Source organism: Aulonocara stuartgranti (assembly GCF_965226115.1).
Source record: "Aulonocara stuartgranti genome assembly, chromosome: 1".
NCBI classification, from domain to species: Eukaryota; Metazoa; Chordata; class Actinopteri; order Cichliformes; family Cichlidae; genus Aulonocara; species Aulonocara stuartgranti.
Genome location: NC_138939.1, coordinates 5,889,373 through 5,902,692, shown reverse-complemented (window position 1 = coordinate 5,902,692; position 13,320 = coordinate 5,889,373). Strand labels below are relative to the sequence as shown.

At 39.6% G+C, this 13,320-nt stretch overlaps 1 protein-coding gene across 4 annotated transcripts in view; it reads left to right on the top strand.

Annotated features, from left to right (window-relative positions):
* phkb (phosphorylase kinase, beta) overlaps positions 1–13,320 on the top strand; it is a 107,429-nt gene that overhangs the window by 74,805 nt on the left and 19,304 nt on the right. For all 4 annotated transcript variants that reach the window (XM_082523269.1, XM_082523267.1, XM_082523268.1 and 1 more), the window contains 2 exons: positions 7,741–7,796; positions 10,408–10,501. In XM_082523269.1, coding sequence (XP_082379395.1) covers positions 7,741–7,796; positions 10,408–10,501 — 150 coding nt within the window. The remainder of the gene's footprint in view (positions 1–7,740; positions 7,797–10,407; positions 10,502–13,320) is intronic.

The following is a 13,320-nucleotide window of genomic DNA, read 5'->3' as shown; positions in this document are numbered from 1 at the left end:
TATCTTTTGGTTTCAAATATGCCCAACCAGCGACTAAACTGTAGCCCTGTCATAATAAACTGACTCTTTTGGTCAAATTGGGCAGCCAGCTTCTCTAAGTAGGAAGAGAAATTAAAGGGAAGAATAGGAGTGGAAGTTCAGCACACAACATTAATCAGAAATAGTGATGCTTTGTGACAACCCGATTTGCAGCTGTGCAAGTAAATCTGCTACTGCTTCAAGTTATTTCCAGTGTTTGAAAGTAGCTGAGTTTTGATTGTGTTACTGACAGGAGTGTGTTGACAGAAACCTCTGAGATTTGTGAAAAGCTGTTTGTTTGTAGCCGATTCACTTCTGGCTTGTGAGACAACCTGAGTGACAGCAAGACTGAGAGAGTGAGAGGAATGAAAACCAGTAGTGAGAATGTCAGAATCAGCGACAAAAAAAGCAGCGACAAAAAAAGTTACAATAATGAAGGAGAGAAGAAATGGTAAATGGTTATTGGTCTGTATTTGTATAGCGCTTTGCTTGGTCCTAAGGACCCCAAAGCGCTTTACACTATACACAATCATCCACCCATCCACACACACATTCACACACTGATGATGGCAGCTACATTGTAGCTGCCCTGGGGCGCACTGACAGAGGCGAGGCTGCCGGACACTGGCGCCACCGGGCCCTCTGACCACCACCAGTAGGCAACTGGTGAAGTGTCTTGCCCAAGGACACAACTACCGAGACTGTCAGAGCCGGGGCTCGAACCGGCAACCTTCCGATTACAAGGCGAACTGCCAACTCTTGAGCCACAACAGTGAATCAGAAGGAAGGAAGAGTTGGAAAAGAAAGAATGGGGAATTGGAAGGCAAACAGCAGAAATGGAGGAGCTATATGAGGAAGATGGAATGGTAAATGGTAAATGGCCTGTATTTGTATAGCGCTTTTCTAGTCCCTAAGGACCCCAAAGCGCTTTACACAACCTGTCATCCACCCATTCACACACACATTCACACACTGGTGATGGCAAGCTACAATGTAGCCACAGCCACCCTGGGGCGCACTGACAGAGGCGAGGCTGCCGGACACTGGCGCCACCGGGCCCTCTGACCACCACCAGTAGGCAACGGGTGAAGTGTCTTGCCCAAGGACAGAACGACCGAGACTGTCCAAGCCGGGGCTCGAACCGGCAACCTTCCGATTACAAGGCGAACTCCCAACTCTTGTGCCACGATCACCCACGAGCCACGAATAAATGGAAGGAAGAAAAGAAAGGTCAAGGAGCCTTCCTTGACCTTTCTTTTCTTCTTTACTATCTTATTCCAAAGGAATAAGATACGGAACACTGGAAGGATGGGAAAAACAGAGCTCCAAAGAAAGGAAAAACAGATGGAGAGCAAAACATCGAGATTGAATTATGGAAGGTAAAAATCAGTGGAAATAGGAAAAAAAAAAACTAAAGAGAGGAAGAAAGATTTGAATGGAGGACGCAAAAAAAGGCAAATGGATGTAAAGACAGAAGGAAGGAAGAACAGAAGCAGAAGAAAAATACGGAAATTCAGAAAAAAAAGACTAGAAGTAAGGAAAAGTAGAATGATACAAAAAAATGAAATAAAGTAGAAATATATAAGCAGGATGAAATAAAAGACTGAAAAGTACCAAAGAAAAAATGAAAAGATGGGAAAGAAGTAAAAAAAAAAGAAGTAAAAAGTGAAAGATCTGAGATGCACTTTTCATCTTGTGTCACAACTCAGTGCTTTTAATTTTGGGGGAAAAGTCAAATGAAGCGGAGCTGAAATTCATTTCTATTCTGCGGGGACTCACAGCAGCGCTCTCTGGCAAATGGCTTTTCACTTTGTCAAATTTAGCGAGGCCGTATCTCTGAGGGGCAGCACGCAGCATCCAGGCCTGCTGCAGACTACTGCCAGTCCACCCGGCAGCTGAAGATATACTATAGCACTTAACAGCATGTTCCATTTCAGCACTTCTTTATTTTCCTTTTACCACTTCCTTGTCTGCGTGCATTGTGGTTTCATGCTGTCTTTAGCAGCCAGGTTGTGCATTTTTCTGGAATCCACCTCAGTATCGTAATCTGTAACTTTTCATCTGTATTTTATAATCACAAGTATCCAACAGCAGTGTAGGCTGTAGCCACTTTCAAGCAGCTTATGTAGAGTATTTCTGAAAATCCTTCCCATGCAGTATATGTATCTCTCCTCAGTCTTTCTAGGATTCTGTGTCTACTCTTTTGTGGAGTTATTTATTCTAATTTGTTTGGTTTGTGTGACAGATGTGTGCCATCTCTATTTACTAATGCGCCTCTTTCATTAGTGATTGTGTGTTTATCAGTCCACACACAGGTAAACAAAACTGTGTGTTCTTTCTGTCACAGCGAAGTGCCTGAGGTTGTTCTATTCATTCTATACACACATTTGAAATAGACAGTATTATTAGACAGAAACAAAACAAACAAGCTCCCTGACTGTGTCCCTCCTCTCCGGGAGTTTTTTAAGCACTTTTATATTCCAGTTCCCTGTTTGTTTTACCTTTTTTCCCCCAATAGTATGCTTCCTCTGTAGAAGCAGTCCAATTTTTCTGAAGCGCGAGCATCTGCAGTTCAAATAGGTCAAGAAATTAGACTATGAATGCATTACTTCTTGTTTATCTCATTTTGGAAACCATTATTTGAAACACTACTTACTTGAGGTTTTTTGGGGTTGAAGGGAAATACACCCCGAAAACCTAAATACTAGGTTCATTTAGCTAGTGTAGCAAAAGTGTGCACTACACAGTAATTCTTGTGAGTTTAGTGATTTTTTTGATTGACTGTTTATTAAGCCTCAATAAATGCAACTCGATTAAGCCCAACCAAATTGAGCTGAGTTCTCCAAATGGGAACATTCGTTTCTATATTTAGAAGTGGTCGGCCAGTGTTTGTAATTACTGTCCAACTAGAATGCTGTAAAGTTTCTTTGGTAACAACAGACATCCAGAGTGCTTTTTTTTAAGCACTCTGGATCCACCTCTAAGGCATCTCGAGTTAATATTGAGGACTTCACTGCATTGTTTTAGCTTTCATCTACTTAATTCATGAATAAAATAATCACATTTCCATATCAATTCAGTTGAGGAACTTGGAGGCACTCCAGCGGTATTCAAATGATTTAATTAATCATTGCTATCCAGATGCCTCCGCTGATGATATATTCTTGGTTTCCATTTCTATTTGCTCCTAAATCTTAGTCCATGACTTCTCCAGTGGTAACTCAGAGTTTTCTGCCACTGCCCACTTGCCCTCTTGTAAACAGTATTTAAGTATTCTGTGATCTGGCCTGCTGAGCTGGATTTCCCTCTGGCACAACATGTTTGACATCGTGTTGTTATGCATTTATAAGAATACAGCAATATTATAAGAGTGCTTAAATTTGGCATGGGAAACGTATACTGCTGTGAACTAGAGGGCATGTGCAGATCCTGCTGCTCTCTGCTGCTCTCTTTGTAAATAAGTTTTCATAAAGTCACAGCAGTTTATAACTTTAAAATATCTTAGTGTTTAAGAATTAATACAAGTCTACCTTTACACTGCTCTTGCATTCTTAGCAATTTGTTTATGCATCCAGTTGATAAAATGATATTAACTATTTACTTGGGGCACTGTTTGAATTTGCCTCATCAAAGTGCATTTGAACTTAACTCTCCTATTTAGATTTATTTGCCACTAGCGCGCAGCTCTTAAGCTGCTACTAGACTCAACAGCTAACATCAGCTAATAATTTTGTTGTGTGCTAATTTAAATTAATTACCCTGCCACAATAAGGACCTACCTGCATCTTAGAACCATTATGTTGAAAGTAATGATAGTGGATCAAAACGTTTTGTCATCTTAATTTAAAGATTGGGAGCAATGGCAAACATCTAGCCTGGCCCTTCCTGAAGGTAATAAATTTCACCTTCTGTAACATTAGCTCTACAACTCCTCAACATTAACAACAAGGTATCCAAGCCAGTTTCTACTAAGCTTCTACTACTACGGATCTGCTGAGGTGTAAACCAACAATACCACATAAAGTAAAAAAGAACTCATAAGCAACTTGCAGGGCTTTCTACTGGGCAGTCTCCCACAAACCCTTAGCTCCATATTAAGATACTATCCATGGGAATCACAAACAAATTTGCTGAATCGCAACATCCACTGAAAATATGCTTGATTTTCCACTAAGAATAATGACAGAGCACTTAAGTGCTTAAGTTGTTTGCCCTTGCCAAACCCTACTTGAGTCAAACAAAGCAGCTGATTTTACCTTTTTTTTTTTTTTTTTTTTTTTTTTTATCGGCAAGAGATCCCTAGGCAAATTGTGGGCGCAACAACGTGTTTCTACTAACCAGTACAATCAGCACCAAAGACTGCAACCAGCACCAAAAACCTTACCACAGCTTAGAGCAACCATGAACAAAGTGAAGAGATTTTATTGGGCAGTCTGCTTCATAATCTGGAGTAGTGAGGTGCTGGAGCCTATACTAGTTAGTTTCCAATATTTTTGCTTTAAAATGAAAATATTTGTTGTAGTCATTGGTCTTTATTTTATTATAGCATATAGGCCACACTGAGTTTTTGGAAGTATAAATTTGAAGTTTCTGAGTTATCCAAACATCTCTCACTGGAGGACATGGTAGGGCAAATTGTCTTATGCATGGTAATTCTATTTTCTGGTTGCTTTGTCGGAGTAAATTTACCTCAGTTTGATTGATTATATGCAATCCTTAAGCTGTTAACAGCTGAATCCTTAATGCTGGCACAACGGAGGAGTGTCCGCTTGGATACAGTGCACTGTACTATACTCATGCTGAGTAGTTCCAGCAGTTATTTTATGTTGAAGCAATGCAGCTCACGTTTCATGTCCCCTTTCCGATTTCCAGTAGAGTTACCTGGGAGAAGCTAAGTGAACTTGTGGTATTTGTGGGTATGTAATATGTGGGTTTAATTGTGTAATTGGAGGCACTGTGGTACAAGAAAGGGTTCTTTTTTCCAATCAAGCAAAATTATATTCAAATGCGTGTCTAAAAACAATGTGAGGCTGGATTAAGGCAGCCTACCTGTTTTCATCAAATCTGCCTCAGTAAACACATTCTGAAATATCGTCTCTGAACTTCTTATTGTACTGAGTAGTTAAAGTTTGAGAATTTATTTGCTCATAGGTTTAAATGCAGCCCATTCTTTTTCTTCCGTCTTCTTTTTCCATTTATTTATCTAAAATCAAATTCCCTGAAGTATCGTAAAGGACTTTGGACTCTTAGATCTGCGCTGGTCTAACCACTGGGTATACCCACGGCCCAGTATGGTTTGTTAACTACCTTCTAGAGCCCCTGTGGAGAAACCACACGTCTTTTTTTCCCCCCCCACACTCGCCTCAGCCTTGAAAGCATTCCGGTCACACTACATTGATGTTTTCAGGGTTCCTCTGAAAGGTTGTTTAAAGAAACATTTGAAGACTCATCTCATTTTCCTCGCTGCAGTTGCATAGTCGTGTGTCGACTATGAAAGAAAGCGAGCGGGAGTACATATCTGCTGCGTCTCCATTATACATTTCAACATCGTCTCCTTTGCCAAATTAGTCCTTTGTCAGCTCAGAGAGCAGCGCTAATGAGAGAGTTGCATTGCAGCATTTTAGAACCCATTGCTCCCCTATTAATCTGGAGAGATTTGTGTTCAGGCGTATTTTTTTTTTTTTTCTACTCAGCCGCCCCCATCTCTCCCTCTGCTCTCTGATTGACGATAACGAGATGGTTGGCTAAAACCAGCTCTTATCGACAAAACAAAATGGCTCCCAGCCGTGTGTGTGTGTGTGTGGGTGTGTGTGAGAATGCCTACTTGTGTGTTGGTTTCCCTGGCTCTGCATTCTCTCCCTGACGATGATTCTGAGCATCAACACATACTGGCACGGTGCTCATGCTGCCATGTTCTGCTGCATGTGTGTATTAGTGTGTAACCGTTTTAGTGCGAGTATCATCACAATGAGAACGAGATGAAAGGCCGGTTCGTCTGTGAGTCACAAGATGCTGCCTGCTTCCTAAATGGCCCCGAATAGTCGATGTACAATAAAGATGATCAGCTCCACTTACAATTGGTTTGTGCACATCGAAATTACAATCGTGAAAATGAATTCTGCAAATAAAGAATGAAAAGATGAAAGACACTGAAGGATACACAGAGAGAGAAGCCTATATACAGATGAAGATGCATACAGTCAACTATTGGATAAAATAAAGCAATGGAGAAAAACTGATTTGCAAACATATGAATACATAGAAACCCGTCATGTGTTAAAGTACTGGAAAAGACATGTAAAGGTGAACTTTGATATGAAAGAATACTGTCACGAAGACCTGTAAATGCATAATAAATTTAAATAAAATTACTGGCAAATGCAAAGCAAAGTTACAAAAGCCTTTCAAAAGTCTCTTCTTGTGCTGTGGAAGATAATGAGTACAGATTTAAACTGTCAACATTTTTTGTGCCTTTATGCCTTTTTTGTAGTATATAAGTTCTCCACAAAAGACAATTTGTACGTCTCTTCAGTCACTTTTTTTCTTTTATTATTGTTGTTGATGTCAACATGACTGACACGTTTCTGTGTTCTGGTCAGGTTGGCAGTGTGTATCTTCATGCTGTCTATGAAAAGGATTAATATAATGGAGATGAAGAATACTACGATGCTGTTAACTTTGCTGATGAACTGATTTGTATTAGTGGTTTAGGATATGTTTTGTTTTTCTTTTATGTATATTCCCCCAAAACCCTCAGTTTGATATTTAACATAAAAATGTTTCCTAAAACAAACTTTGGATTATAGTTTTTGACAGATGTTAGTATGTATGATTCTGGTGCTGTGGATTCAGCTGTGGATTAATTCACATCTGCGTACATTAGTGAGTCTTACAGCAGGCAGTGGCACGTGGGATGGGACAAAACTTGATGGTGTTTGTGCAGTGAGAAAATCAAATGCCTCTGTTCCACTACTGTGTCCATTTAATGTAATTTCATTTCACCATATGGGTACTTAAGCAGAGAAAACATTAGTGTAATAACATTACATTTCTCTAATCTTTACTCCCTTTCCCCCCCCCATCTATGTCGCTCTCAACCTTCCTAATTACATTGCACTTTCCTCTCAGACAGGTACCCCTGTATCAGTTGTTTTCTTTTTCAGTTGAATTGTTTGAGATTAGAAGTAGCAATAACACAGGTTATTGTTTTTCTTCTATGCAACTGAGGTAAATTTCGATTATAGCCACTTTCCACTCAGTTTTCCAGTTTTCTTCTTTGTTGATTGATGTTAAATTGCAAGGCTCACCAATGCCAGAAAGTAAATTTAAAAAATATCTTAAACAGTAAAGAACAAATTTCTACTATATCATGGAAAAAAAACACAATAAAGTCCATGTTAACAGTGATTCTAAAACGTGATAAGAATCTTGATCCAGTTATTTACTGTCTGTGTAAATATTTGCCGACAATTTCCATTGTGTCACGACAGTCTTTAGTCAATTCTGAAGACCAGTTGTTGTAGTTCTAAAAGCTAAATACATATATATCTTTAAAAAAATGTGAGCGACAAACTGGATGGTCCCTGTTCTCCCTGAATTCGTATTTCATAGTTGGATTTGTCAGACAGGACATTTTTTTTCACGTTTGTGTCTGGTTATTCATTAGCAACCTGTAGGCAAAAGTAGTCTTCACGTAAATCTCTCTGTTTTTCTCTTTCACAGGGCCCCATAGAGAATGACATTGTGATTCACGTGGCCCTGATAGCTGAGAGCCAGAGGTAATTTTTGTGTGTGAGTGTGTCTGTGTGTGTATATATATGTGTGTGTGTGTCTCTCTCTCTTAATGTGTTGCAGACCATAAAGGGAGGTTATTTTCCGCTGCTCACTCCTAGTCAACTCTGTCAGTGCCGTAATTGTGGTGAGCTCATAAAGCTGGAGCTCAGGCTGACCTTTGCCTCATCTGTCATTCTTCTCATTGTCTGTGTGTGTGTGTGTGTGTGTGTGTGTGTGTGTGTGTGTGTGTGTGTGTGTCTGTGTGAGTACACATGTGCCTGTGTAAGCACACTTAAATACATGTGTGGCATGTGGGTATGTGTGTTAAACAGGGTCAAGTGACTCTGTGAAGCTTGTTAACCTGTAGCTCCAATTACTGCTGCTTGCAAGTCCCCATCAGGTCTCCTGCATCATCTTCAACATGTCTCCTGTATATACTGTGTCTCAGTAAAGCTCATTAGTAACATTTCGATACATGAATAATTTGCGTCTAGTTTTATATTTACAACAGTCATTCTACATTTGTTCTAATTTAAAGAGAATGAATCTAGAGACATAATATTTATTACCATTCATTAGATTTCACTTGACTCAGCCACAGCTTTAACACCTATAAATTCACAAGGCTGTAGATTTTAAAACATCAATCTGTTGGGAAAGTTTTGCAGGTCAACAGATTTTCAACATGATTTTATAGCTGCAGAGTCGTAAAACATATTCAGCTTTTAAAAAAAAGATTTCAATTCAATTCAATTTTATCTATATAGCGCCAAATCACAACAGCAGTCGCCTCAAGGCGCTTAATATTGTACAGTAGATTGTACAATAATAGATACAGAGAAAAACCCAACAATCAAATGACCCCCTATGAGCAAACACTTTGGCGACAGTGGGAAGGAAAAACTCCCTTTTAAAAGGAAGAAACCTCCGGCAGAACCAGGCTCAGGGAGGGGCGGGGCCATCTGCTGCGAGTGGTTGGGGTGAGAAGGAAGACAGGATAAAAGACATGCTGTGGAAGAGAGACAGAGATTAATAACAGATATGATTCAATGCAGAGAGGTCTGTTAATACATAGTGAGTGAGAAAGGTGACTGGCAAGGAAAAACTCAATGCATCATGGGAATCCCCACAGAAGAGGGGCCTGAAAACTGAAGGCTCTGCCTCCCATTCTACTTTTAAATACTCTAGGAACAAGTGTTCTAATAGGGTGATATGGTACTACAAGGTCATTAAGATAAGATGGGGCCTGATTATTTAGGACCTTGTATGTGAGGAGCAGGATTTTGAATTCAATTCTGGATTTAACAGGAAGCCAATGAAGAGAAGCCAAAACAGGAGAAATCTGCTCTCTCTTTCTAGTCCCTGTCAGGACTCTTGCTGCAGCATTTTGGATTTAAGGAAGGTTTTTTTTTTTTTTTTTTTTTTTTTTAAATGAATAATTTTACTGTCAACAAAATCATTTGTAAGCGGAATTGATTTGAAAAAGCAGCCATTTACTTGGCCAGAATTTGCTAGCCAGTATCAGACAGACCGATGCTAAAAGAAGTCTCTAAGAACCTCAAATTGGAATTGGAAATGGAATATGCAGGCTACTCTTGCAGCTGTTGGAAGTACACGTGTCAACAATCAGAAGAGAGATTGCATAAATTTGACCTGCATGTGGGTGTGCCAGGAAAAAGGGCTTCACAGTCCAAAAAAGAAAATTAGAGCAAAACAGCAGTTTTGCTGTAGACCAGACCTTTTAGAATAATTTACTTTGGCCTGAATGAAGCATAGTGAACAGTAGACACATTTGGCAGCGATTAAACACAGCTTTCTGGAGAAAACCATCATACCAGCTGTGAAGGATGGCGATGGAAATTTTTTGGTTTGAAGGAGGCAGTACATCCATGAAAAACCCCGAACCCTATGTAACAAAACCTTTGCTTGAAAAAGTGGTCAGCAATGCCAACAAGCTTGTGTCGGAGGCTGGTGGACAAACGCTTATGTAGAACAAGTCACCAAGTTACTTCTGCTAAAGGAGGTAATGCAGGCTTCTGAGACCAAGGATGTAGTTACTTGTTACTCATTTTGAGAACAAAAGACATGCAGACACGATCCCATTAATGATTAATAAATCATTCAACAGTTACCCGTGACCACACGAAGCAGGCCCATTATAGTCAGCATATCTCAGCAGCTTAGAGAGCAAGGAATATAAATGACGATGCTAGTTATGACCGTCCAACCGTTTTTTAAAAAAACTTACAGTGGTGAATTTCAGTTGAATGGCACTGTGCTAGATGGCCTCCAACAGTTTAAGTGAAGTGAGGACAGGATTAGATTACAGCATCTCTCCATCTATTCTTAAAATAAGAAAAATGATAATAATAAGGTGAATCATGGGTATAGTTTTTTTCTTCTTTTGAAGGAGAAACGAGTTCCATTTTTTTGTTTAGTCATAGTCTTTTAACCATATATTTGAATAGATATCCTGCTGTCCAGTTAGATTTCCAGCTTTTTGTGTCTCTCAGCATATCAGGGTTTTTCATATGTATTTTTCAACAAAAGGTCTGTGGGAGCTGATGGAGATGGCATGAAAATAATATTGTATGTTTTTTCTCTATGTGGTTGTAGACTGCAAGTGTTTTTGAATACCTATGGTATTCAGACCCAGACACCCCAGCAAGTGGAGCCCATCCAGATCTGGCCCCAAAAGGAACTGGTCAAGGTAAAGCTTGTTGGTCACATGTTGGTTAGAAGCGTTTTAAAATCATACACCTCTTTGACCTGTGTTTATGTTCTCCTCTTGTGTAGTTCAGAATGTTTGAGGTGTTCTCATTCCTATTAGATGTCCACTGGAAAAATGACAACAGTCAGAAAAGAGGTTTTAACAACTAATCAAGTAACAAACTGAAAACAACATACCGGTACTTGAAAATACACTTTTTCAGTGAGGCTTCCTGTTGGTTTTTTGTCTAGTTGTGTAGTGATGATGTCAGGGAAACTATTACAACTAAACTATTAGAAACCAAAAAAAGGTTCCTTAACACAAACTTGGATGTGGTATTTAATATCATGTGGTATTAGTGGTAATTCAGCACTCACATGGGGCATATGTCAGTCCAGAAGTGGGCTCTTCATAACGTGATTTGTTTTTCCCTCCTTCATTATGAGGCAGTTGGTTGAAGACAAACTAACTACTGCCCACAGAAGTAACTAATTAACTATAATCCACAATGAGTCTAAAATTCTACAGTCTAGCCATGTACATTTGCAATTCTTTATGATTAGACAGTTGCTGTTTGAGTGATGGATTTTACCAACGTTAAACTTGAAATGTAACTGATTGCAGATCCTTTGGAGGTTAGCGGTTAGCACAGTTAGCGCCAGTGACTTGTCCTTGAGTTACGGGCTTTTCCTTATCTTCAAATAAGAAAGCCCAGCCCTGTTTGCTTTGAATGATTGGAAGAAAATGTGAGGGAGGAAAACTGTGATAGACTATTGAAGCCACCCCACCACCAACACAACTACACAGATCAATCTTGCAGTGAGCCAGATTACATTTCAGCAGTCATCTATCAATACCCCAATACGTCTTGGCTCAGTCAGTCCATCTGCTTGTCAGTCCAGGATTTCCTGCTCTTAAGATTTTCCTCTCGATTGTCCCATCAGTCACAGCGGGGCTGCAGAGTAGTTGAAGTGACTTATTAGTTGAGCAGTCATTGTTCACATTGATTGATCAGCATAATGGTGTAGCTTTCACTGTGGCAAACTAGAGATGCATTGAGCAGAGCTGTCTCCAAATTTGGTTTCAGAACAGTATGTTAGATGGGTCAAAAATTTTGAATTGGTTTCACTATAAGCTGTTTCAATCTCGCATTTAAATATTTAAAGATAAACACAACCCTTAAAAAGCCTTTTCATCAGCATTATGAGACTAGGTCGAGTGATGAACGATAAAACCCCCAATAATAATAGGTCAGTTAGTGGTTCAGCTACATTTTTTTAATTATAAGCCACTAGAACTATTCCTTTCTTCGGTTTACCTCAGTGTAATTCTTATCTGATCTAAGGTACATTCTCAATGCAAAGTGATATTTTATAGAATAAAATGATAATGAATCTTTCTGTGTAAAAGGATTGTTTTAAAAAAAAAAAGGTAACTTTGATTTCAGCAGTAATCCTGCTCTTATGAATCAAACAAGCATGTTGTGAAAATGAAAGTCCAAATCCTGTGTGATGTAAAAACTCCCTGATGTCATCTTCAGTATAAATCAGCTTTTACTACAAAAGGGGTTGAGGTTCAATGGCTTTTAATTAAATCTGAATTCACCAGTGAATCTGCTCAGCAAATCTAAATCCCTTCAAACCTTAACTTTCATAACTTTAAGCAACAAAAGTCATAAAACTCTTGCTATTTAAAGAGCAAAATTAATATACTGATTGTGAGATGGTCTAGCTTATGCTCAGTGTCTAGATTTTTTATTTATTTATATATTTTTAAACACAGAAGAAAAGCAAGTAGCAGATTGTTATTCAGAACAAGGAACTGAGCCCTTTACATGGAAATATTCCTGTAAGATAAAGATGAGATGGAAGGAAAGTGAAGCCGTTGTCACTTGCTTGAGTAGCAAGTTTAGCACAAGCTGCTATTTTCATTCCGTCCACTCTGCTCCTTTCATCTTTTGCAGATTACACTATTTGTACTGTCATATTTATGACACCAAGCACTTACCTCCCTAGCAACTTGTGCTTCAGTCCCATAATATCCATCACTCAAATCCTTGTCTCTCCACTGGATACTGTTCCTCATCTGCATGTCTGTTGTTTGAAGTCTACCAACTCTGTGTTGTCTGTCTTTCCTCTGTCATATCCATCACTCAGTCACTCCCTAGTTGCTGGTGCTCATCTGTCATGTCGGTTACTTGGCGTTTATCCTCCACGCCACATTCTGTAAACAGCCATTTTCTCCTATCATGTCATCTCTTTGAGCTCTGTAGTCATGGGCCTTTTTGCTTTCTGTCCCTCCATCACAATATTCGTCACATTTGAATCCGTAACCCGAGTCTCCACCCTAGGCCCATATCCTGCCCCGCCCCCCATTATGTCCGTTACACCAAACAACTCTCCCCTCCAGGTCTATCATCTGCCTTTGAACTGTCATACCTGTTACTTTTTCCTTCTCTCCCTTCTGCCTCATTCTGCTGCACCGCTCAGCCTCTCAGATGGATATGCAATTGTGAGTCAGAGCGGGCACTGTGCTGAATATTAAATCTGAAGCCCAGACAGACATTTCTTCCTCGACAGAATCTGTTTATCTCCGAGTCATCACCATCTCTGGTGCTGCGGGCTGCATTTGCTCACCTCACCTCGTTTCTTGCAGCCATTTGATTGTGTTGACAACAGCTGCCTGTCGATGGGAGAGTGGCAATTACATTTGAAATGTGTTATTCCCACCCATGCACCCTTAAGCTGATCCTCTTTCATGTCACTGCTTTCTCCAAAAATAGCCTTCCTTTTAGCCGTTTCATATCTGATTGTCATCGC